General features: G+C 38.0%; 2 protein-coding genes across 2 annotated transcripts in view; both read left to right on the top strand.

Moving 5' to 3' along the window:
* timeless (timeless circadian clock) overlaps nt 1–3,917 on the top strand; it is a 29,240-nt gene extending 25,323 nt beyond the window's left edge. The window contains exons 28-31 of the mRNA XM_051912629.1: nt 98–344; nt 1,920–1,962; nt 2,063–2,142; nt 3,305–3,917. Coding sequence (XP_051768589.1) covers nt 98–344; nt 1,920–1,962; nt 2,063–2,142; nt 3,305–3,429 — 495 coding nt within the window. The 3' untranslated portion in view covers nt 3,430–3,917. The remainder of the gene's footprint in view (nt 1–97; nt 345–1,919; nt 1,963–2,062; nt 2,143–3,304) is intronic.
* Nucleotides 3,918–9,278: 5,361 nt separating this feature from the next.
* On the top strand, nt 9,279–22,925 carry pmela (premelanosome protein a). The gene is made up of 12 exons (XM_051913409.1): nt 9,279–9,473; nt 11,059–11,154; nt 13,110–13,256; nt 13,538–13,678; nt 13,942–14,103; nt 15,889–16,209; nt 16,341–16,844; nt 16,940–17,116; nt 17,757–17,859; nt 21,075–21,283; nt 21,386–21,473; nt 21,860–22,925. Exons 1-12 carry the CDS (start codon nt 9,419–9,421, stop codon nt 22,008–22,010), a joined length of 2,154 nt encoding a protein of 717 aa, XP_051769369.1. The 5' UTR covers nt 9,279–9,418; the 3' UTR covers nt 22,011–22,925.
* The last annotated feature ends 3,473 nt before the right edge of the window (nt 22,926–26,398 follow it).

The raw sequence follows: 26,398 nt of genomic DNA, 5'->3' as shown, positions 1-26,398 counted from the left end.
CTGTTGACAGAAGCTTCCATATTGGTATAATAGTGATTATTTGAAGACACCATAACTGTAGTTCTGTAAATCATCTCATCTGATCTGCATTCATCAGGAGTCTTTCTGGAGGATTTCTCCCAGTCTGAGCGTGGATCAGCTGAGGAAATTAGCAGCATCTCTTGACCCGGTTGAGGAGACAGCACCTGAAGGGAACTCTGAGGGAAACAATGACAACAGTCTGCCTGTTGAGATGGAGGATGATGATGATGATGATGATGATGATAACCAAGAGCTGAGAGCTCAAGCACTGAGAGCTTTGCTATTGTCTCGCCAGAGGAAACACACCTCTGCTAAGTCAAAGGGTGAGCATGCCTCATTTTCATTGATGCCAATGTTGATCATTTTCTTAGAGGACTGAAGGTGTGAATGCGTGTGTTATGTTAATTTGTTGTTTTTCGCTCTTCAAGTCTGTGGCTCCCCATAGAAGTTCTGTGTTAGCACACAGAGAGAGCACAGTCTGTGCATTTGCAATAGCAAATCCTTATCTCAAACCCTCTAGTACTACAAATGATTTTTTTTTTACCTCTGAGTTCATGTCAAGTCAAATGCACTGATATGGTTTCAATTTCCGCCTTACATAGGGGGGAAAAAAGCAACATGAAACAGTTTCCTCCCAATCCTCCTAGACCTTTTGTTACCGTGCATTCACACCGCCGCCGGCAAAAGCGTCAAAATGACAGGAAGTCATTCATTTTCAATGTGAGCTGGCAGCGAGCAGCGGCACATCTTGGACGGTGTGGGCATCGAGGAGAGTTGAAGTCAGGTCAACTTTATGGTAATGAGCTATGACGCGGTTCAGCGGCAGCCAATCGGAATAAAGAGGTCCTATATCCTCTATAATCCTATAGGATTCCAGAGAACGCAGTCATGTAAACTTTGGTTCCGACCAAACATTAGTTCCCAAGTAAAATGGAGGAGAGGTGGATAATTGCTGTTGGCAGGGTTTCTTAATAATATACGACATATGTCCCTGTTTGCGTACAGGGGCATAAATAAGAAAAATGATGCGTAGACCAATGTGTCTGACATTGTTTGCATGCTATGTCTGAAATGGCATAGCTGTATGCCTATATATTTACTATATAAATATACAGCTGTATGCACTATATATTTAAGCTTAATGACATTTACCATTTATTTTCTCCAGCTAAGCAATTTGTTCTCTGCATTCTCTGGAATCCTCTCAAGTGGAGGACTTCTAGATTCTGATTGGTTGCCGGTTACTTTGACGCTCCAGCCGGTGGCGGTCTGAACGCACAGTACAGTGTTGTTGGCAGAGCAGCCAGAGAGAACTTTGATGATCTCGCCCGCGGCGGTGTGAACGCACAGTTAGATCTTCACCAAATTTGGTCCAGGTCATTGTTGGACCATCAATGGCAAAAAATTTGCAAAAGCTTTTTTTCATGCCCTGAATAAACATGACCAGGTTTTTGCTTATAACTTCCTAAACGTTTGGCATAAAGTGATGAAACTCGTCTCATTGAATGGTTTTTAAATCCAGTTTTTCAAGAGGCTTAGTCGACCAAAATTTTATTAGTCTATAAGACATGGAGGCGCCGGCGCGATGACTTGCATTTTTTCCTGACAACAGCGGAAACAGCTTAAAATACGCTGTCATTTATGGTCATAGATGAGAGTAATACATCATTCAAAACTGTAAAGTATGACTTTTTAAAGCTATTTTGCCTAAAATCATCACTGGAATGCTGTATTCAATCAAATGTTATGCCATCAGTATACTTGGCCTCCTAATTGCTGCTTGCAGCTATATTATTGAAAATATATTGACCATGTGATTAACTAGAACGACTATCATGAAGTATTTACTTGGTAATTACTAATTAATCAATTTAAATTATTTTCTCTGTCTTTATAAGACTCTCCATCACCTGAGGGCAGTTCTGATACTGCGGAACCAAGGTTAGTGCCAGTATTAATGGCTAGTGACTAAAGTTTGTGAAGGTTTACACTGAACATGAGTTTCTTAAACTAAATGCGATTTTGTTGATTTGTGTTCCAGTGATCGTATAGAGGAGAGAATCTCAAAGAAGAGAAGCAGAGTGTTGGATGATGATGATGATGATGATGATGAACAGAGAGGTAATGAACAGCATCTCAAAAGTATCTAGAATTTCTGTCAAATAACTCTAGACATTTCTGGTCCATTGCAATGAATGAGGTGTTTTTTTTTTTTTTTTTTTTTTTCCCTCTTCCATGATCAGATGAATGCATTGTCTGGTTGGGCTAGACAAAATAAAAAAACAAAAGGTTGAGTGGTGTGGAAAATAAAGTAGCTCAGTTTGCAAAGTTACCACAAATTTGTTTTTTGCTTTGTCATAAAGCTGTATGATATAAATTTTTGTGAATGAAGGGGTATAAATACAGTCTGAGTTTGCGATTATATTTCCTCCTCCCCTATACTCTGTCTGGATGTGCTTAAATCCACAGTAACAATGCTTTCCTGTCACATATCACACATGCACACTTCAATAAGCCCACAGAGCTCAGGTTAATGTTTACATGCTGGGCAAAATCAGGGAAAGGGGCAAAAATCTAGCTGTGTTGGTCAGTTTATGCTTAGTCCCCCTGAAATCAAAATTTAAGTTTTTTTTTTAGCTTTTAGTATGAATATGTTAGTATGAATATGTTAGCATTAAGATTATGAATATGCTGGTGAGTTCCAAAACAGTGACAAAATTCACATTTAGGAGATATAAGCATTCAAAACTTAGTCTCTCACTTCTGCTAAAATGGATCACAGATTTTAATGACATCACTGCAGACTTCAGCTTCTCATCAGATCTTCTGTCCAATCAAATGCTCTCTAGAATCCAAAGTGTCCTGCCCCCTGCATTATAAATAGACACTGAAGCTGTGCCTGAAATCAGTCATTTGTTCACACATTTACTATTTTCTACATGGTGAATGGCACAGTGCACTATATAGGGGACAGGGAATGATTAAGACAGTGTAAATATGCTTTCCATTGAGGCGAATGAAGTCTGGTTTCATGTTGGTGTCACGTGAACCGCAGTGCACTCGTGTCTTTCTCTGTTCGAAAGACACGAGCACAGAGCGGATGATATCCGCTAGTTGGCGCAGACCACAAAACGTATCAGACCCATTTGAATTCTGCACCGAATGATTCACAAAATCAACTGATAGATAAATCAAGTTTATTTATCCCCACAGGAAAAGCACAGTGAATTCCTCCAATGCATGTAGGTGACACTATCTTTTATCTCTCCCACATATATTTCAGATGCGGATCCATTGTCCAGGAGTAACTTTGAAAGAAGCTTGGATTCAGACCGTGAGAGTCCTGCTGCCCCAGCTAAGCGCAGATATAAGAGAGTGTTAAGTGATGAAGAGGATGAAGATAACTAGACACATTAATACGGCGCAATATTTTTCCCCTCACTCTTTAATTTTAAATGTTAATTATTACCAAGTCTTCAGTCTATCCTTTTTTTTTCTGAACTTGTGTAGTTGCCTAGAAAAAAAACTATTGGCCATACTTGTGGTGTTTTACTATTTTGAGAAATCTTTTCACCCCCGTTGCAAATGTCATTTCCAAAGGCTTGTTTTACGTGCTTTTTGGTTTAGGAACTTGTTGATACACCAGCATTCTCACTTTTTTGGTTTCATTTCTAATATTTTCCTCTATTTTCAATTTTATCGTCTGCAAAACAAAAAAAATGATGCCATTTGATTGTCTTTGTCACTTTGACAAAAGTGACATTAAACGCAGCATCACACATTTCTATAGGCTTTGGCTCAGTGTTCATAATTGTCACTAGTTCTTATACAAAGAAAATTTTGCTATTATAAGGTAACACTCTTTGTATGTTAATAAAATTTGCTGTATGAAATTATCTGCTTTTTTTGTTATATTTGTATGTTTGGACAGTTAAATGACAGGGTTTAGATATGTTGTCTACAAATTGATTTCACAACCACTCCAACTAAAAGAAATAAGGTCATTTCATTTCAGCTTGGCATTTGCCCACTTTTCAAGTGACATTATTGGGCTACTGTTGCAAGTGTTTTGCTTAACATAAGTAATGTAACTCTGTATACGCTATATACATTTCATTTAGCAGACACTGTTATACAAAGTGACTTACAAATGAGGAGTACAAGCGATTCATCGTGAAGAGGCAATAAACACAAGAAGTGCCAGCAGTACAAAGTTTCTTACAATGTTTGGGATAGTACAAGCTTGACAAGGGCGAGATTAAAGAATAGTGAAAGCATAGGGAAGATTTTTTTTTTTTTTTCTTTCCTCCCAGCAGGATGTAGTTTAGTGCTGATGGAAGAGATGAGGTTTTTTTTTTTTTTAGTTTCTTTAATATTGTCAGGGATTCGGTGTTCCAGATAGGTTTGGAAATACTATTCCACCACTTAGAACCATGAACGAAAATGTTCTGGAAAGAGGTTTTGTGCCTCTCTCAGTGAAGGTACCATGAGGTGTCACTCATTTACCGACCTCAGGCTTCTGGAGGGCATGTAGACTCATACAGGGTTCCTACACAGTTTGAAAAAGTATTCCAGGTCTGGAAAAGTATGGAAAATTCAGCATTTCCAGACTCTTTTATAATAGAAAATTAAGAATTTAATGAAAATAAATGTATCATTCAAGAAGCGTGTTTTTATGCCAGCTGTTTAGCAATTCTAGTGATTGTCAAACACGACTGAATTAAAGGTGCACTTTTTCATTATGTAAAAATGCAGGTTAAAAGCGTTTTGGGTTTCTTCTCACGATATTCTTAGCACTGTAATACAGAGCCTCTAAAAGGACCTTTGCAAAAAAATAAAAAATATACGTTACAGACTTCTCCTCAACGGTGCAAAAGAATAGGGATAGGACTCGGGAAGAAATCATGTTCATGGATGCGATTATTAACGTTATTGTAGTATGAAGCAGAGCAGGACAGAGTGTTGTGGGAGCTGAACGAGGCCGCTGGAACGATTGCGCAACACACGCCTCGCGAGCAACGGAACTTTTATTACGCCACAGTCGCCGGCGCTGCTTCCGCTTTTCCGGTCATGAGTATGAGGTAATACAGTGCTGTTTATCATATTAGAAACATTTGAGTGTGTTGAAAATGATGTTATAACGTTACTCTGTGTGTTCGCTCGGCGGCTGCTGTGAGACACTTGTTTGAGACACACTGCAGTAAGATAGATCGATTTTGAATATCATATTAAATACTGGATGGCTTGTGTTGATAAATGGCATGCAATTCATTTTAAAACGTATTGTATGATGGAGAAAATTCTGTAGTACTGTTACTAAAAATAAAGCTGCATCTGATTATGCTATGTTAGATACTTGACCAAAATAGTGTTTTTCTCTGAGGCATGGTAAAGCATGGTACTCGCAAAAAATCAAGAAAATTAGATTTAAACAATAAGACTAAATGTGTTGAGCTATATTACAACAATTAGTTTTCTGTCTATAAATATATCAAAACAGTTGTTGCCTTGTCTATTAAAAAGTGTAATATATTAAAGCGTCTTTGGTGTTTCCATGGTTTCTACAAAATAAAACCGGAAACCGAGGCAGACCGAGGGTTAACGCGGGTATGACGCAATTAACAGGCGACTCCTCACACGTCCCGGAGCCTTGGTTAAAATTGCATTTTCTCACGATTTACAAATAGTTGGAAACATTTGGGATATTGTAAGTACTCAAGTGAACAAAATATATAACACTGGCCTAGTGGTTTTTGGATATTTTACTGCAAAAATATTACATATTGCACCTTTAAAGCAGACCTAAGGCCTTGAAATATGACGTACTGCCCTAACGAAAGCCAAATTTTGAACACTTTTTTACAGTACCAGTCTTTTTTTTTTTTTTTTCACAGATCCTTGAACTTGGCAAATAGGACAATGCACGTATTGTGCCAGTCAGCCCATTTCGTGCCATGATTTCTCCACCACCACAGAGGATGTGTTAAATCGGACATTAGGCCTTGATATTAGAGGTACTACCCTAAGAAAAGCCAAATTTTGCAAAAGTCTGTATATTTTTGTATTTATTTTATTTTAGGGGCTTTGTATGTTGTCACTTCGAGAAAACCAATGAAAAAAAAAACCCCTGAGAAAATAAATTTACAGATGACTGTACTATGTTTCAAATATAAAGCTGAAAATAATGCTGTATGAACCATTTATGTTAAATATGGTCTGAAAATCTAGAGAGGTTTGGAAATTTGAGTCTGGAAAAGTATTTTGAAATGGAAAATGTGTAGGAACCCTGCTCATAAGAGCGAGTGGAGGTACGAGGGTGCAGAGCTCGTGGCTGTTCCATATGCAGCATTAATGTCTTGAATTTGATGCGAGCCGTAAGTGGTACACTGTAAAAAAAAAAAAAAAATTCCCGTAAAATTTACGGTAAAAAACCGGCAGCTATGGTTGCCAGAACTTTACCATAAAAAAATATGGTAGCAATGTAAACAAAAAATAATAATTCTGTTAACTTTATGGTAAAAAAAAAAAAAAAAACGTATTTCATTAACTGATATAATGTTAATTTACCAACCTGTTGAAGTACTAATATCTGTTTTGTACCTTTGTAATACACTGACAACCACCAAACACAGTGGTGATGAGAGTCACATGATGAATCAAAGTTCATCACAAGCAGCTTGTGAAGGACACAAGCTGAGAAGGACAATACTAATATATAGAAGCTGCACACAGTGTCATTCACACAAGAAACAGTTATTTCAACTATTGGGAATTGTGGGAATGTCAATTTACATCTTTTTACTGTAAATTATACAATGACTTGTTGTTTTTCACTTCCAAAAACTGTAAATTTAATTTAAATGTACCTTTAGATCTATTACAGTTATTTACCGTATATAGTACGGAAACTTTCTGTAAACCAATTAACTGTTCCGAACCGTAGCATTTTTACAGTCTTTTACCATTAAAATCACGGTCATTTTTTACAGTGTAGCCAGTGCAGAGAGGTGAACAGAAGTGTGACTTGGGCTCGTTGAAGACCAGTCATGCTGCTGCATTCTGAATCATTTGAAGAGGTTCGATTGCACATGATGGAAGTCCAGCTCGACATGATCCCAGAAGAGGAATAAGGGTCTTATCTAGAGAAACGATCGGTCATTTTGTAAATAAATAAAAATGTATATACTTTTTAACCACAAATGCTCGTCTTGCACTGCTCACGCATTACGTAATCATGTTGGAAAGGTCACGCGTGACGCAGGCGGAAGTACTGTGGTGGGGCAAAAAACTCCATCTCATTTTCTCCTCCAACTTCAAAGTCGTCCCACATCGCTGTTTTACCTTTTTTTTTTTTTTTTGTAAAGGCTGTTTGACTTAGTTTTACCATGTTCGCTTTGTAGATACTGGATCGGTTCTTCCGCATACGTCACGAGTGACCTTTCCAATGTGATTACATAATGCATGCCGTTTTTTTTTTTTTTTTTTTTTTTTTTAGAAAATGACTCGATCGTCTCGCTAGATAAGACCTAGATAAGAATTTGGACCTTCCACCCTTTGGTAGCCGTTGAAGTGCACTATATGGAGAAAAGTCCTGGAATGTTTTCCTCAAAAACCTTAATTTCTTTTTGACTGAAGAAAGAAAGACATAAACATCTTGGACGACATGGGGTTGAGTAAATTATTAGGAAATTTTAATTCTGAAGTGAACTAATCCTTTAAGATTCCTTTGAAAAGACGCCTCCAAGAATAACAATACAAAGATTGTTACACTAATACCAACTCAAGAATGCTAAGAATGAAAAAGAAAAATACATGAAGGTAAAGACATGAGGAAAGAGAACAATAATGAAAGAGCATCATTGACAGGGCTGTGCGTATACTCTCATCTTGTGACTCTCCATCATCGCAGCTCTGGGTTATATTAACAGATATGACCCAACAAGCATGATTCTCAGACATGATGCTCCAGGAATATTTCCCTCTTTTTTGTCCTCGTTCATAGAAAATGAATGGACTTTTATTCTCACAGTATTCATATATTATCACGAGATGAAGAACTGCAGAGACCGGATACAAAAGACATGTACAAATCTGTAATATTTCTGTACAGTTGAGAATTCAGTGTAGAACCTGGCAGTGATGTTGACCGAAGAGAATCGCAATGAAATTTAGCAATATCTGTTGTATGCAGTGGGTATAAAAAGTCAATTTTTGAGATTTTGAATCCAATATAGATCTTTTCCCAACTTTAAGAGTCTATAACATCTTGATTTGTTAATTTCCCCCACTCTCCCTTGCAAAACAGCTCCAGATTGATCAAATTGTGAGGGGATCTCTTGAGTACAACATTTAGTTCTCTGCCTTTCCAAAACGGTTTACTGTGCTGAAAGATGAAACTCCTCTTCATCTTCAGATTTTGAATGGTGGCCTGCAGGCAGAATTGCTTGATATAAAGACGCAGTTGCGTGTTATAAAGTCAGAATTTCGAGATATAGTCGCAGTTGTGAGTTTTAAAGTCAGAATTGTGTGATATGAAGTAGCAGTTGCGTGTTATAAAGACAGAATTTCGAGATATAAAGTCGCAGTTGTGAGTTATAAAGTCAGAATTGCATGATATAAAGTTGCAACTCTAACTTTTTTTTCAGAATTGAGTTTATATCTCGCAAATCTGACTATACAGTAACATGCAATTGCGAGTTATAAAGTCACAATTGTGACAAAAGTCAGTCTTTTTTCCCCTTAAAATTGGACTTTATAACTCACCATTGCGAGTTTATATCTAGCAATTCTGACTTTATAACACTCATTTGCGACTTTATATCATGCAATTCTGAGAAATAAAGTCAGAATTGCGAGATGTAAACTCAAATATTACATTAAAGGTGGAAAAAGACTTGGCATGATTTTACTCAATTCATTTTTTACATCTCAAAAAGCCCCAGTTTTAACAGGGGTGTATTGACTTGTTATACCCACTGCATGTTAGCATTTAGAGTGAATACAGGTAAAATGGGAACTGGTAAAGTGGAACACCCAAGCTCAAGCAGCTTTATTATTATGTTCATTTTTTCCATTTCAAAAAATGAACAATAAAATTAGCAATGTCCCGAGGATACATGGCAATCATCTCCCTGCTGAATTTTACATTTTTCTTCATCATTAATTTGAAGAAACTTCTCACAAAACTAATTGTAATGATTTATTTGTAAAATATTCCAAAACTACATTCTTCTTCAGGGTGTGGGAGGAGCCTGTTATTCACACGTCTGTGATGTCATACATTGGGGGTTTGGTTTTGGGTGCTGGTATTGAAGAATGTGCAAGACTCCTCATGGGTCTCTAGAGTACAGCTGGATCAGTGACTGTGATGTTGTAGACATCAGTGCATACAGCGATCATGTGGACGGCTCTCATCTTTCTAATCCTGACATTCTCCTCAGGAGCACTTTCACGTGAGTATTTCTGTTCTTTATATACTAAATAGACGTTATGAGATGGAAAATGATAATAGGAATCACAGAATGGACCAATGAATGGACCAAAATAGTCAACATTGATCAAAAAAGTTCGTCAAAGTTGTCCTAAGAACTACTTTGTCCTAAGAAGGTTTTTATCCACTTCAAATGTTGACTACTGTAGATACATTAAAGGAATAGTTCACCCAAAAATGAAGATTCTGTCATCATTACTCACCCTCAGGTTGTTCCAAACTTGTATAAATTTCTTTGTTCTGCTGAACACAAAGGAAGATATTTTGAAGAATGTGGGAAACCGAAGAGTTCTGGGGCACCATTGACTTCCATAGTATTTTTTTTCCTACTATGAAGTCAAAGCAGCCTGGTTACAAACCTTCTTCAAAATATTTTCCTTTGTGTTCAGCAGAACAAAGACATTTATACAGGTTTGGAACAACTTGAGGGTGAGTAAATGACAGAATTTTCATTTTTGGGTGAACTATCCCTTTAAGTACAATCACTCAAGAGTTGTTTTTTCATATCTATTTTTTTTTTCCTTCTTCTATTTGGGTTAGATCCTTTTCCAATTCTCTGTTCAAACCAATTTGATTTATTAGCATTTTTATTTCAACCAATTGCTACAAGGCAATTTATCACAGTCTGACACTGAAGGAGGGATGTAGAAATGCAAATGATCAATCTTAAACACTTTATGCAGCATCCCTCCAGTGTAACCTTTTGCTACTGAACAATCATTGCAACTTACCTTGCCTTTTCTTTGTAACTGTTTGTGAAATTTACTAGCAATTTTGGAGTGAATTTTTTTTATCCTAAAAATATATTAATTTGGATAAAAACATCTTCCAAATGAATAAAATGTAAAGGCAAGAAATGAGTCGTAAAACGCATATAATTGCCTAAACAAACAAAACATTATATAAACATTCAGATAAACGTACATTTAGACACACACATACATACAACGTGATAAATGAAACGTCAGAGCTCAGCGGGATCTTATCCCAGCAGTAGGGATTACACTGGTACCCTCAGCTGAAAGTCACATGAAAAGGATTGAATGGGATTGTAGAGGTCGTGTGACTCTATTTGCCAACCCTCACATTCTCATGCTTTTTCATCTTCGACCTTTCCTCTTCAGTCCCTTATGAACTTAAGCCAACCGTAAGCAACTGAACTACATTATTTACTTACTTTAGCTTATGAACTTATACCTATTTAAAGAAAAATAAACTTCTGTAATATCAATTCCATAAAATCTAGATTGTCATCTCATCTATTCATGTATTTACTTAATATGCAGTGTTTGTAGGGCTGCTTATAAAGTTGAAGTATAAGGGAATTAAATAAAGATGCACTACGCACATCTAATGATTTCTAATAATCAGGCCTGTTAGGAGAATGAGAAATCATGAAAACTAGAGTTGCCCCATGAACGAGTTTTAAAGAAGACCTGTGTGATTTGAACAAAGAAATTACCTTTATTAACTACTCCTGTGAACTTATTTTAATGCTCTTTCAGAAATTTGGTTATCTTCACTATTTCTTTCCATCATTCTTCTAGAATCCAGAACTCGCTTTGCACATTATCGTTCATGGAATTCCAAAATGTATCCAGTCTGGAGGGATGGAGATCCCAGATACAGAGATTGTTGGAAAGGTATTTGAGCACATACACAACTTAATTCACCCTTCATTTAGGTTTATTGTTCAGTGATTTGCACGCATTATAAAAATATGTTAAAGAAGCAGTGGTGGATGGTAACAAAGTATTTTTACTTCATTACTGTAGCCTACTTAAGCACATTTTTCAAGTAGCCTATCTGAGTATTTTGTTTTATTTTGGGAAACTTTTACTTTTACTTCACTACATTCCAATGTATAATATCGTACTTTTTACTCCACTACATTTCATAAAAACATATTGTTCCTCATTATTTTGATCGGAAGTAATTGTCACCGCAGAGACTGCGATAGTCTCTGATGCAAGAAGGAGTTGATTCTTTTCAATTAAATCAGTTCGCAAATCACACTGAACGATTCATTTGTGAATTGTACCAATCTAATTGCATATGTTTTTGAGTCAACAACTCACTGATTCAAATGATTCGGTCAGAGCGAGTCTCTAATGATTCACTGAAGTCACAAGGGGTTTGATTTGATTCATAAGCTTGCAGTTTGATTCTGATCTTGATTCAGTATCGATTCATTTGGCTAAATATCAGGTACAGTAGGGCATACATGTTCATTTTTTTCAAGGAAACAAATCTCTCTCAACTAATGCTGTAAACAAACAGGGAAACCTGTCAGCTGGTATTATTATTAGAGGTTAAAATTAACAACTCATTCTTTTGCAGTTAATATAATGCTGTTTTACAATAATGTTATAATATTTTTTTAATGATATGAGTAAAAATACAATAATTATGTAATATAGTGCATATATTTAGCAAAATGCTCCTCTGTAGAGTTCATTTTTAAGCTAACTAACATGCTACAGTATATGGTAATTGATTGGCTTTACATATTGTTTACAAGCTGTTTTACTGACGTCTTTCTGCGGTTGAAACACTCAACGATTACATGAGACATGATACATTTCACTTTCATCTTTCCACATACCTTCAGATGTTCATTCATGTTTATTTGGTGCTATAACTAGTCATAAAGAGGAAGACAGATCGGTTTACAAGCCACTTGAACTGAGGCGCTACAGCAATCTGCCATGCCACAATAAAGAGCGCTAAAACTGTATTAATTGTTTGAATTTTGTAATAAAATTAATAATTTGAAAGCTGAGACTTTCTTTCATATCAAAGTAACCTGCTCCGTCTTGTCTGTCGGCACGTTGTCACAATCACTTTATTTAGCGTCCATGTTAACTTTGTTTGGATTTATCTATCGGAATAAATTCATTCCAATTGAAACAAAAGTTGTCCATGTAAACGTAGCTGTGTCAATTGCGTGAGTCTGAATGCGTGAGGTTTGGCAGCCCTGGTTTTAGCCCACTGTTTGAAATGCTTGAATGTCCACATTTGTGTATTACCGTGTGAATGGTGGTCACCGTGATTTTGCCAAGTAAGACATATTCCTGGATCAACATATTTTGTTGATCCTGGAACAACATTCCTATCCGAAAATTTGGTCCTAACCTTTTCCCAACCCCTAAACCTAACCCTACCCATAACTTATCCCTAAAATCAGAGGGAAATGATAGTTGAAAAACACTGTTGTGGAAGCACCTAACCCAGGTTGTAAGCCTAAACTTGACATAAATGGTAAACTTGTCCCTCAAATCTGATTGGTTGATTGGAATGTCGTTCCAGGATCAACAAAGATGTTGATCCAGGAACTTGTTGTACTTGGTGAAATCACGTTCACCGTGAAGGGTGTAGGTTTTAAACATAACACGAAAATAACACCCATGCATCGTCCCCACTGCCGTAGCAGTTTCAAATGATTTAAAACTTTTCTTTTTACACCATGTTTGCATATGAATAAATTAGGATATGCTAAGTGGAAATTATTTATTGATATTATTTACTTTCTATAAGAAGAAATGCTATACCTGCTACCTTTCTTTTAAACTGTCTGGAAAACTTTTTTTTGCCATAGGCGGAGAGGTGACATTTGAAGTCAGAAGCGATTCTCCAACGCTGACAGGAGCCAAAGCCACTTTCAACATTGATGTTGGTTTCCCTCAGAACCAGACAGTACTTCCTGATGGACAGGTGGTGTGGGCGAGAAACTGTACCATTAATGGTTAGTTATCCAAGCTTCTTTAATACGACACATTTACATTATATAATATTTTAATCGTGCACTACCATAGATCAAAGTTTTGTAATGTATTCACAAACAAATATTATGTTTTTGTATGTTATGTATATTTTATGTAAAGAAAAATGTGTTTTTATGTATACAGCACTTATTTCCTGTAAATAAAGCAGAAGAAATAAGTGCTGCCATGTGATTCTTAATTCATGTTTTAGGATGAAAATGGATATTATCTACACCTAAAATGAATTAAATTTGTCTTTTAGGAACATCATATACTATGGGCCAGACTGTATACCCTGAGTCCAACATCCCTCAAGAATGGACAGGTGTCTTTCCTGACAGGACACCCTTCACTAAGATCTCTAACAAAAAGCCCCGCTTCATCTACGTATGGAAGACGTGGGGTAAGAGCATGTTTAAACCTGTAGTCTTATTCTAGTCTCATATATATAGAAACATACAAACATAGTGGAGAGATGGATTAACGTATGCAAGTGGGACACAGTCCTGGATCAACAACCTACTGTATGAAGACTTTACGGTTTGAATTAGAGGCTTGTACAACATTCTTATCATTTAATTTAAATAATTTTAAATCAAGGATTTTATATTTTTTTCTTTCTTTTTTTTTTTTTTTTTTACTCTTTTCATTGTTTCTCTATTTCAGGAAAATATTGGCAGGTGGCTGATGGTCCCTCCTCTCTACTGACCATTGACACAGACAATGTGCCTCTTGGTTCTTATAACATGGAAGTGGTAATTTATCACTGCCGTGGCAAAGACAAGTTTGTTCCCCTTGGTTATTCATCTACCCAGTTCTCCATCACTGGTGAGTAGTTTAAAAACTGCACATTTTTTACACTCAAGAACCATTTTTGGTTCCCCAAAGAACCTTTTAGTGAACAGTTCTTAAAATAACAATTTTTTCTTAGTGTGGAGAATATTTAAATAATCTAAAGAACCTTTTTCCACTATAAAGAACCTTTTGTGGAATGGAAAGATTCCATGAAGGTTCTTCATTGGACCAGATATCTTTTAAGAGTGCAGGGATCCTCTTATTATATTATAGTGTCGTTAAAAAAACATTAAGCCTAGTTTGTTCAGCAGACACTGTAGTAAGTTAAGGTAATTCATTTTGTTAATGGGATAGTTCACCCAAAAATTAAAATTTGGTCATCATTCACTCCCCCTCAAGTTGTTCCAAATCTGTATAAATTTCTTTGTTCTGCTGTAAACAAAGGAAAATACTTGGAAAAATGTTTGTAACCAAGCAGATCTCGCCCCTATTGACTACCATAGTAGGAAAAAAAATACTATGGTAGTCAATGGGGGCAAGATCTGTTTGGTTACAAACATTCTTCCAAATATTTTCCTTTGTGTCATGAGGGTGAGTAAATGATGACAGAATTTTCATTTTTAGGTAGGCTATCCCTTTAAAGGGTTAGTTCACCCAAAAATGAAATTTCTGTTATTACTTACCCATATGTCGTTCCAAACCCGCAAGACCTTCGTTCATCTTCAGAACACAAATTAAGATATTTTTGATGAAATTTGAGAGTTTTTTTTACATTTTTTTATCTCCCATAGAAAGCAACGAAATTACCACATTCAAGGTACAGAGAAGTAGTAAAAACATCATTAAAATAGTCAACGTGACTACAGAGGTTCAACCTTAAAGGATTAGTTCACTTTCAAATGAAAATTACTCCAAGATTTACTCACCCTCAATCCATCCTAGGTGTATATGACTTTCTTCTTTCTGATGAACACAATCGGAGTTATATTAATAAATATCCTGACGCATCCAAGCTTTATAATGGCAGTGAACGGGAAACAACGAGTATAAAGCTCAAGAAAGTGCATCCATCCACATCCATCCATCATAAACGTACTCCACACGGCTCTGGGGGGTTAATAAAGGCCTTCTGAAGCGAAACGATGCGTTTGTGTAAAAAAAAAAAAAATCCATATTTAACAAGTTATGAAGTAAAATATCTAGCTTCCGCCAGGCTGCCTTCCATATTCAATTTCCGAAAAATGCGTAACTGACGTTTACATCCGAACGCCGGCTCAGTATTGGCTGACGGTGTTCCCGTGAGCAGCACGACGTATGCATGTAATGCTGACACACGAGCTGGCCAATAATGAGCCGGCGTTCTGACGTAGAATGTGTCTTCAACGTCAACTGCGTAGGAGACTGACAGGGTAGACAGGAAATTGTTGAATAAAGTCATAATTTTTGTTTCGTTTTTGCACACAAAAAGTATTCTCGTCACTTCATAACGTTAAGGTTGAACCACTGCAGTCTCGTTGACTATTTTTTCGATGCCTTTAGTGCTTCCCTGGACCTTGAATGTGGTAATTTCGTTGCTTTCTATTGAGATAAAGTCTTGGATTTCATCAAAAATATCTTAATTTATGGTCTTACAGGTGTGGAAGGACATGAGGGTGAGTAATTAATGACAGAAATGTAATTTTTGAGTGAACTAACCCTTTAAACCACTGCCTAGGACTGAACTGGAGAGTAGTCAATGTAACTGGAGAGTAAACCAATGTTGTCATTCCCTGAGCATATTCCTGCAAGCACCTAATGATATTTCCTCCTCTTCTCTAGACCAGATTCCTTTCGCAGTGACATTATCCCAGGTTGGTGACATCAACCAGAGTGACCAAAGCTTTATCCAGAACAGAGCTGTGTCCTTTAGCATTAATTTGCATGACCCGAGCCAGTATCTCAGTGGATCAGACATCAGCTTCAACTGGGATTTCGGTGACAATAGTGGAACTCTCATCTCTCGAGAAACGACCGTTACCCACACATACCTCACAACTGGTTCCTTCAGGCCTCAGGTGGTTTTGATGGCAGCCATCTCAAATGGTTGTCAGGTCAGCCCAACTCCAGCTGCCACTGTTGTTCCTCCTGTTCCTGTCACAGGTAGAATCACATACATTTCATGTCATTTCACGGACTGTTCTTAGTCCAAAAAGTGTTTTGAAGAGATTTAGACTGACATTCCCATTTACATCCAAAGTATTCATCGTTTGGTGCTGTTTCCCTTTTGTCAGATGAAACTACAGCAGTGGAAAGCATTGTGCTGACTGTTTCTCCTCAGCCTGTTGATGTCATGCCAGTGGCAGAGGAAGGAGTTGCAGTGGATGTCACTGTAGCTGCCAACGATTTGGCAGTGGCAGCAACTGATGCAGCAGCAGAATTAGATACTGCTGCTCAGGAGGTTGCTGCAGACACAGCTGTGGCTGAAGCTGACAGCACCGCTGCAGTTATGGTAGCCACATCTGCAGCTATTGAGGCTCAACCTGCGACAGAACTTCCTGTGGCTGACATCAATCTGGCAGCCACAGTTCTCCCAGAACCCCCTGCTGCTGTAGTTGACACGACCTCTGTCCAGACAGTCATAGAAACAGTGGCACCGACTGGTGATGCAACAATCATCATCACCCCTGAGGCAGTGGCCGCTGATGTCGTAGCATCTGTTATACCTGCAGAGGAAGACATAGAGGCAGTTAATGCAGCTGCTGCTGGAGTCAGTGAAGCAACCGAAGCCATCACCGGTGAAACACTTTATATAGATAACTTTATAAAGAAGTCCATAACCAGTTAATTGTGTTGTGTATTTCATCTATTTCCATTGGCGCTTTAATTGCAGATGTAACTAGCATACCTGAGGCAGCAGTGAGTGAATTAGAAGCTGAACTGGTGGCGGGAACTGAAGCAACACAGGCAACTCTAGTCATTGCAAAGCGGCAAGCACCAGAAATGCCAGCAGAAACAAACTGTGTGATTTATCGTTACGGCTCCTTCTCTACAACTCTTACAGTTATCCGTGAGTACTTTTTTTATAATCACTAAACAATACTATTACACCTGAAAATGAATCTTTTGGGCATCATTGTTCCCAAAGAGGAAACATGCAAAAATCTATACAAAAGACTATTGTTGATCTTTAAATATCATCCAACTTGAACTTTGCTTCACTTCAGCATTAAGCCCAAAGTATACTTCAGTTTATACGCGTACTCAAGGGTCAGTGTACAATGCGCGTGACGCAAATTTCATCATTAGAAGAGTATGTGCGTACTGTACGCGCACCGCAGGTCATGAGAAATCGAGACGGAATTGGGCTACTTTTACACTGTTGCCGTGGGTTGTTTTTCATGTCCTTGGGTTGAATCGACCCAAAATAATGCGATATTTAGTCCCTGGAATGCTAATTTTACCAGGGGAGTCCCGCCAAAAAAGCGAATTTTACCCCCGGAACATGATTTTTACCGTGGGACCCCCCTGAAATGTATTATGTATTAACATGTATTATGATGATATGTTTAAATGACTGATAAAAAGCAGCACACAGATGACTTCTACCTCAACTTTACTGTTGTGTAAATTTAAATCTAACTGTGTGAAAGCACAAAAACAGTCTGTCTACAAATGTTTAATATTCTCTGCATGTTTTCCCCCATCAGAGGGAATAGAGAGTGTTGAGATTGTGGAAGTGAATAATGTGGTGATCATGGCCACAGAGCTGGAGCAAAATGCTGTGGATCTTACAGTCACATGTCAGGGAAGGTAAATATTCATTCACTCTAATTTATTTTTATAGACTGTTCATAGCTGTTTTATAATAGTCTTAAGGTGACACAGGGCAACTTTTTGAGCAGTGTTGCTGTGCAATGTTGCTTGGGCACTTTCCTATTGAGAATGAGCAACAAATTTCTATCTGGATACTTTAGATAGGTTGTGGGCAATTTTTGGAGATCCTCTAATCAGAATGCTAGCAGCCGATCACGTGACCGGCTTGGAGATTTCAGGAAAAAATTCAAACAAGATGGCGGCCTCTCAGCGGCTGTGGAGCGTAGAAAAGGAACGTGAACTTATATCTTTTTACGTTGGTAAGTTGCCATGTGCAACCCAAAACAGGCAATTTACCTAATTTAATGCTTAAAATACCAACAGGTGTCCAATTTAATGTACGTAGGCTGTAATTTAGCCATCAAATGTTTTCAGTTAAATACTAAAAAGACACGTTCTGTTTAATGTCTGTAGTGGCATAGGCTGTAGGGCGTATGGTACAAGAAAGTAGCTTTTGACGCGATCGACACGGGTTCAAATTCGCCTTTTGCCAAACTCGCTCTTTTCCCTTTTCCCCATCACAAATCAGATCAGAAGGGCATTTATATTTAATAAAACTTAAGAAAATATTTGACAAGTGTTTAATAATAAATTATTTATTGGGTTGGCAGTAGATTTGCTACTCTCTGATTGGTTACTGCCAACTGTCCGTTGCCCTAATTAGTTGCCCTGTGTCTCACAAGGTTTCCCGTTGACGCCAACATTGCCCAGCAACATTGCTCAAAAAGTATCATCACCTTTTAAAGTCGGCATGAAACTGAAGTTGTGATGGTCTTTCCTATTGAATGAATGAATGAATGAATGAGTCATTTATTTAGCACTTTACTATGTACTACTGAACACCCAAAGCACTTTACAATCATATCAGGAGTCGTCTCTCCTCAACCACCACCAGTGGGCAGCATTTAACCGGATGATGCGAAGGCAGCCACAGTACAACGGCGCCAGTACGCTCACCACACACCAGCTGTAGGTGAAGAAGAAAGAGAGTGATCGAACCAATTCAATGTTTGTGGATTATTAGGAGGCCATGATTGATAAGGGCCAACGGAGGGGGAATGTGGCCAGGACACGGGAGTTACCCCCTACTCTTTACGAGAAGTGTCATGGGATTTTTAAAGACCACCGAGTGTCAGTACTTCAGTTTAACATCTCATCCGATGGACGGTGCTTGTTATGGTATAGTGTCCCCGTCACAACACTGGGGCGTTAGGACCCACACAGACCACAGTGTGAGCTGCTGCTGGCTTCACTAACACCTCTTCCAGCAGAAACCTAGGACCTGTTTCCACCTGGTATTAAGATGCAATTTAGTCGATTGGATCACAAGTGGATGACGCAAAATACAGGTGTAAACACAGTCCAAAACGTTTTGAGCTTGTCCACTTTTGACCACTTCCAGAGGTAGTCAAATGCATTAGACCGGATTGCTTTCGTAGTGTAAACGCTCATGTGGTCGAATGTGTTCGAACAGACACAAAAGACCGCCTACTGTCCACCTACTGACCTAATGCGTATTAGTCAGTAGGCGTACATTGGAATGTGACGCCAGGTGCGACGCAGGTGCTTTTTGCTAGTTTCAGCCCGACGCAGTTATCATTTTCACGTCCAGCGCCCACACTGTTTAAATAGTACATGCATTTGCACCCATCTGTTCGCCGATGGGCGTGCTGGTCTGAAAATGAGGTGTGTTCAGGTGCATTGTTGGCGTGTTGCTATTTTGAGGCAACTGAAAACGACTGTGCCATTGACTTTAGACCAGGATTCAGTATTTTTTTGTTGTTGTTGTTGTTATTTAAAGGGCGCGTTAATAATATGCACCTATAGGCGGGTGCACAACGTGCGTACACTCTACTTGTTACACATACAGGGATGCGCAGCAGCACACAAACATGCCAAATATTAAAAATAAAAGGATTACAACGCTTTAACCTTACGCACAAGCAGATCTGTTTCCTCTCTGGAGAAGCATTCAGTTTTTCTGCTTGCAAATTCTGCCATGTAAATAACAATCCGCCATGTAAATAGCAATCCACTATGGTGCGAGCGCACCTGGCTTTTAAAGAGAATGGGAGATGAGACTCTGACTGGTTTATTGCACACCCAAAACACACCCATGACTCATTAAGAGACTAGTTACAACACTTTTGGACCATGCGCCTGGCGCGCCGACCATTTTTTCAGTCGTTAAACTAACAAAAGTGGATTTGGGCACGCCACGCCCTAAGTGCACCTGCGCCATGTGCTTCAGACCATGTGCTTAGATTGGTAAAATAGGGCCCATTAGGTTGTATAAATGCAATTACATTGTATTGGTTAATGTTTACATTATGGGAAGCGCACTAGCCAGATGGGATTTGAACTTTGTTGGCTGAAGACCCAAGTTTGGTTTGAAGATGAAAAATGTACCAAGCACAATGTTCTCTCACTATTCCTGATTTCTAACACACACTCATAGCGTTCAGCGTGGTCTTGTGGCTGTCATTGCAGAAACGAAAGCTGATGCTCTCCGTATGTTTTTCCGTCATCTCCGGTCACATTCATATGTAAATTGCGTGAACTTATTTTGTCCATTAGATTGAAAGATCTGGAAAAAACCCATACATTTACCTGCCCATAGACCCTCCTCTCATAGAAATCAGGACAGAAGTGGTTGAAAGTGGACAAAAAAAAGATGGATTAAAACACCAGGTGTGAACAGGAATGTGTCTCCCTCGTCTACTTGTGATCTGATCGACCAAAACGCATCTTAATACCAGGTGTAAACTAGTTTTCCCGGGAGCTCTCCCATCGAGGTACTGACCAGACTCAACCCTGCTTAGCTTCAGTGGGAAACCAGTCTTGGGCTGCAGGGTGATATGGCTGTGGCTATTGTGACGTACATCCAAGTGAAATTACTTCTGAAGCAAGAACAACTGTAAGGGCGCCCTCATGCCAGTAAACACATCATCAGAGAAGAGATGTTGCTGCAAAAGGGAGGGGAAGCTTTTTTCGTTAAAGATTACGAGGGCACATGGATTAAAAAAATAATAATAATGATCTGCATGAATAATTTATAGTAAATCCTGCAATATTCATAGAATAAGAACTGTCAATTTTGATTCCATGGTGACTTTAAATGGGTAATAATGATGACTGGTCATTATTTTCAGCCTTCCTAGTCAAGTGTGCACTGTGGTGTCTGACGCTGACTGCACAAGTCCTGTTCAGAGCCTGCAGTGTAATGATGTGACTCCGACCCCTGAGTGTCAGATGGTGCTGCGACAGTTTTTCAACAACTCTGGCACCTTCTGTATCAACGTGTCTCTGACCAATGACGTCAGCTTGGCTGTAACCAGTGCAATGCTCAGTGTGGCTATAGGCAAGTGTCATGTAAATTCAAAGCATAATAAACATTTCTTTTCCTGAACCTGCCCTAGAACCTCACTACTCTTGTGCACAACTTCTCTTCTTAAATCCGTAGACACAAATTCATCAAGGAATACGGCTGGAGCAATACTGGGAGTCCTGGTTTTTATTTGTGCTGTGGGGGCCATTGCTTTTACATACAAGTAAGACACCAATACACATTTCTTCAAAATAAATATTAAAGGGATAGTTCACCCAAAAATGAAAATTATCCCATGATTTACTTACCCTCAAGCCATTCTAGGTGTATGACTACAGACTATGTAATAAGCGTAGTACGTCATGTCATTGTGTAGAACGTCATTATAAGCCTTGGAGGACTAAGGATATTTTTTTAAATATATCTCTGATTGTGTTCATCTGAAAGAAGATAGTCATAGACACCTGGAATGGCTTGAGGGTGAGTAAATCATGGGATAATTTTCATTTTTGGGTGATTTATCCCTTTAAGAATATGTTATTGTATGCTGCCTAATTAAAATTAAGTAATGCTATATGACAGTAACCTTTGAAGTATATTTTTACGCAGGCGGTTTAAGGAGTACCATCCACTGAGGGAAGAAACTACCAGCAGCAGTTTCGGTTCTGGAAGAAGCTCAGTGCCTTTAATGCTGTGGAGCCTTCTGAGCCGGAGATCCACTGCAGAGAGCCGTCCACTCCTGCTGGGACGAGTGGTGTGAAAGCCCGTCCACTCCTGCTTAAAGTCTTATTACATAGTCTGTACAATCTCTCAACAAGAGAATATAATATAAACAATGAGGGCCTCATTGTACTGTAATAACAAAAATGTCATATGTAACATGCCTCACATTATTGCAGCATACAGAGTACTGTATGTTGTGTGTCGTCATAAAAACAGTTGCAGATTTCCTGTCAATGGCTAGCTTTTAGCTTACTTCCCTTCAGTATTTGTTACTACCCCAAGTTGTAAGACTAACTATTAAAAATATACTTTAAGTGCAGTGCAAAAGGCAATGAAAAGTGATTCAAAAAAGTGTTTACTTACATTACATCAAAAAAAATTAATGAAAACAATACAAAACTAACTCTCTACACTGACAAGCAAGAAGAAGAAAAAAACATACAGAATTAAAAGAAAAGTCTTCAGATACCCAAACTAATCTACACTCTCTAACAAAAACCGAAGTACACTAACCCTTTACCTAACAGTAATGTGGATAATAGGGTGGGAGTATCTTCAATTATTATAGGGAATGTAAATATAATCACCCAGGAAAACTGCTTGATAGGAATATTGTCCTATTGTCCTTCAAATAATCTATTCAAAATGTTTAAATAAATGTTCATCATTTATACAACATTGAGAAGTTTTATGAAGTAAATTGATATTAACATTTAACCATTAATAATTAAAAATATTATGTATTTTCCCCAATTACCTTTGTAGAACTAGCATGTCATAATGCTCTTATTCCATTGTAAATGATTTATCAATGTCACTTGCATTTTCAACATACCACGTGTGGTTTGATATCGACCCATGAGGTCTGATGTTTTATTTATAATGGATAATGCCCACGCTAATGACTTGTAACCCCTAAATAAAAACATTTCCTATCACTGTCTTGGCTCCACCCCCTTTGTTACCTTGTTATTAGTTCATTTAATTGCTTGAAGTAATTGCAGTGACAGAAATGTGTGCGAAGCAGCTAACAGTAAATATGTTATATATGGGTTTTTAGAGTGTCTGATGAGGAAATTTGTTTCACGCTCTGTTTTCTTCAATTTGTTTTTGGTCTCCAACTTAGTCAGATTATATCTCTCTGGCTTTGACACTTGTTTATTGGGGACTGAATTGGTTTGATATGATTTCATAAGGGTCTAATAAAGTCAAATGGGGTCTGAAAGTGCTCTAATACGGTCCGTTTTTTACAGACAAATCTGTTGTCCAGATTTTAAGATTTGTTTTCATGTCTTCATGTGATTTACTTTTAGAAAACCTCCAGCATTTAAAACTATTTTATACTTTCAGACCAGGCTTTGTAAAACCAACATCAAAGTTTGTCTTTAAAAATTTACTATATTAATATTCTTCTACTAAATTGTCTAATTGTAACTCCTCTTAGAGCTTTGAAGCTACAACCTCCAGAGCAACGTCCTTAGCATCCTTGTCCTTCATCTTACATTCATTTGTCTAACATCGCCCAGCATCATGTTAAAACATGTCAGTGGGGAGAGCTAAAGAGTGTGCTATTACATATTACATGTTAAAACAGGCTAGCCATGTTAAACCATGGTAGAATCATGCTAAAACAGGCTAGCAACATGGTAGCATCATGTTAAAAAAAGGTAGAATCATGCTAGCTATGTGCTAAAATGTGTTAACAATTGTTTAAACATGCTATCATCAAGCTAAAACATGCTAGTACAAGCCAGAACATACAATTAAAGGTGCAATATGTAAAAATTTTGCAGTAAAATATCCAAAAACCACTAGGCCAGTGTTATATATTTTGTTCACAGTACTCACAATATCCCAAATGTTTCCAACTATTTGTAAATCGTGAGAAAATTGCAATTTTAACCAATGTTCCGGGACGTGTGAGGAGTCGCCTGTCAATGGCGTCATACCCGTGTTACCCTCGGTTTCCGGTTTTATTTTGTAGAAACCATGGAAACACCAAAGACGCTTTAATATATTACACATTTTAATAGACAAGGGAACAACTGTTTTGATATATTTATAGACAGAAAACTAATTGTAATAGCTCAACACGTTCAGTCTTATTGTTTAAATCTAATTTTCTTGATTTTTTGCGAGTACCATGCTTTACCATGCCTCAGAGAAAAACACTATTTTTCAAGTAGCTAACATAGCATAATCAGATGCAGCTTTATTTTTAGTAAAATTAATACAGAATTTTCTCCATCATACATTACGTTTTAAAATTAATTGCATGCCATTTATCAACACAAGCCATCCAGTATTTAATATGATATTCTAAAATCGATCTAGCTTACTAAAGTGTGCAACAGTGTCTCACAGCAGCACAGAGTAACGTTATAACATTTTCAACACACTCAAATGTTTCTAATATGATAAACAGCGCTGCATTACCTCATACTCATGACCGGGAAAGCGGAAGCAGCGCCGGCGACTGTGGCATAATAAAAGTTCCGCTGCTCGTGAGGCGCGTGTTGCGCAATCGCTCCAGCGGCCTTGTTCAGCTCCCACAACACTCGGTCCTGCTCTGCTTCATACTACAGTAACGTTAATAATCGCATCCATGAACATGATTTCTTCCCGAGTCCTATCCCTGTTGTTTTGCACCGTCCATTGAGGTGAAGACCACATGTCCCAAGATTCCGCGCTCAAACTAGTGTTCTAGTGTAAAAGTGTAAGTAAAGTTTATATTTAAAGCTGCTGTCTGTAATTTTTTTTTTTTTTTGGTTAAAAATGATCCAAAATCAATTTTTGAGCAAATACATAACCAGCCAGTGTTCAAAACTCTCATTACCTTAACAAATCTCATTACCTTAGCCCGATTCACAATGGTAAGCTTGTAATAATGTTTTCTAATCTGGGTGGTACTGGTAGGTTTCTGCGGGAAATTCAAGCATGCGTCGCCATTCATCTTTGCATCATTGCATCACGTCTGTTTACATAAAGAACCATAGCCGGCTAGGCTATATCATGTGAGGATGCTGAGGGTGGCAGATCATTTATAGCCTTTTCTCACAGCAGCTGGAATAATTAAACTTATCATTTTGATGGTGGATTGAATAGTATGACAAATGGAAAATTAGAGATTAGACTGTACAGAAATTGAAATCTACAGGTAACGCTAATACACACTAAAGTCACGTGGCAGATTTGTTACTTGTTCAGATGATGTTTTCCGGTGAAAATTCTTATTTTGGTCATACTTCCAAGACGTAGAAACTGTGATTCCGAAGTTGGCCAAAGCAGAAAACGTAAGCAGCACAACACATGCATGTGCTGCTGACACAGGATCTGGCCAATAATGAGCCGGCATTCGGACGTAAACAAGGAACCCTGCACTGAGTTCGCTACGTATGACTACGGTTCAAACTGTTGAACAAAGTCATTATTTTTATTTTGTTTTTGCGCACAAAAAGTATTCTCGTCACTTCATAACATTAAGGTTGAACATGCAGTCACACTGACTATTTTAACTATGTTTTTAACTACCTTTCTGGATGTCAAAAGGTGCAATGACATTGCTGCCTGTGTGTGGATGAGATACCCTTGGATTTCATCAAAAATATTCAGAAGATGAACGAAGGTCTTACGGGTGTGGAACAACATGAGGGTGAGTACTTAATGACATAAATTTCATTTTTGGGTGAACTAACCCTTTAAACAAGGAACTGTTCCTCATTTCAGAAAACCACTGCATGCTCCTGAAACAGTGTCAGGAGAGTGGCAGTCTGTTGGGACCTAGTGGTGGCTATACAAGCTTCACATGTAAATACTATATTGTCCAACTAGCTAAAAAAGGGGTAGTTTAAAAAAATTAATACTTTGTATAATTCTCTTGATGTTAACTGACTTTCTATTAATGCACTTTTTCATTTTCCTCCTTTTTTGTGTGTGTTAACTAGAATGTGTGCAAAGGATTGTGGGTTATTGGAGTAGATGAAGGATACACTTGATGCAAAACACACCGAATGAGGGACGCAAAATGAAGGCTGCTTTCAAGGAATCTTCGAATTGAGACACATATGCCAATCCTGCAATGATGCAAACGTGAAGGTAAACAGGGAAGTATTGACGCTGCTCTCAGAGGAACGCTCTCTGTCCCCCTTTACATGCAAACCTGAGGAGTTTTTATGGTGCCACAGCATAAAACCTCGACCCTGTCAGGCTGATCCAATTCTGTACAACTGGACTATGCCATACCACGCTTTTGCCATGGTTCCATAAATTGTGGCTCAAGAAACCACACGTCCCACATATGGAAGTAATTTACTGATGATATTCAGAAGATTTAGCTTGTTTAATTACTGTTTTGATTTAAACAGGTTTTGAGAATACGTGGTTCCTAATATGACAACTCCCTATCCAGGACCGAAAGTCTCTGAT

Source organism: Ctenopharyngodon idella, chromosome 11, assembly GCF_019924925.1.
Source record: "Ctenopharyngodon idella isolate HZGC_01 chromosome 11, HZGC01, whole genome shotgun sequence".
NCBI classification, from domain to species: domain Eukaryota; kingdom Metazoa; phylum Chordata; class Actinopteri; order Cypriniformes; family Xenocyprididae; genus Ctenopharyngodon; species Ctenopharyngodon idella.
The sequence above is the reverse complement of the archived record's forward strand: the minus strand, read 5'-3'. Positions and strand labels throughout refer to the sequence as shown.

Coding starts and splice junctions, on each gene's coding strand:
- pmela (XM_051913409.1), top strand. CDS start 9,419: ATGTGGACGGCTCTCATCTTTCTAATCCTGACATTCTCCTCAGGAGCA. Junction 9,474..11,058: donor CTCCTCAGGAGCACTTTCAC/GTGAGTATTTCT, acceptor TCATTCTTCTAG/AATCCAGAACTCGCTTTGCA. Junction 16,845..16,939: donor AGCAACCGAAGCCATCACCG/GTGAAACACTTT, acceptor CTTTAATTGCAG/ATGTAACTAGCATACCTGAG.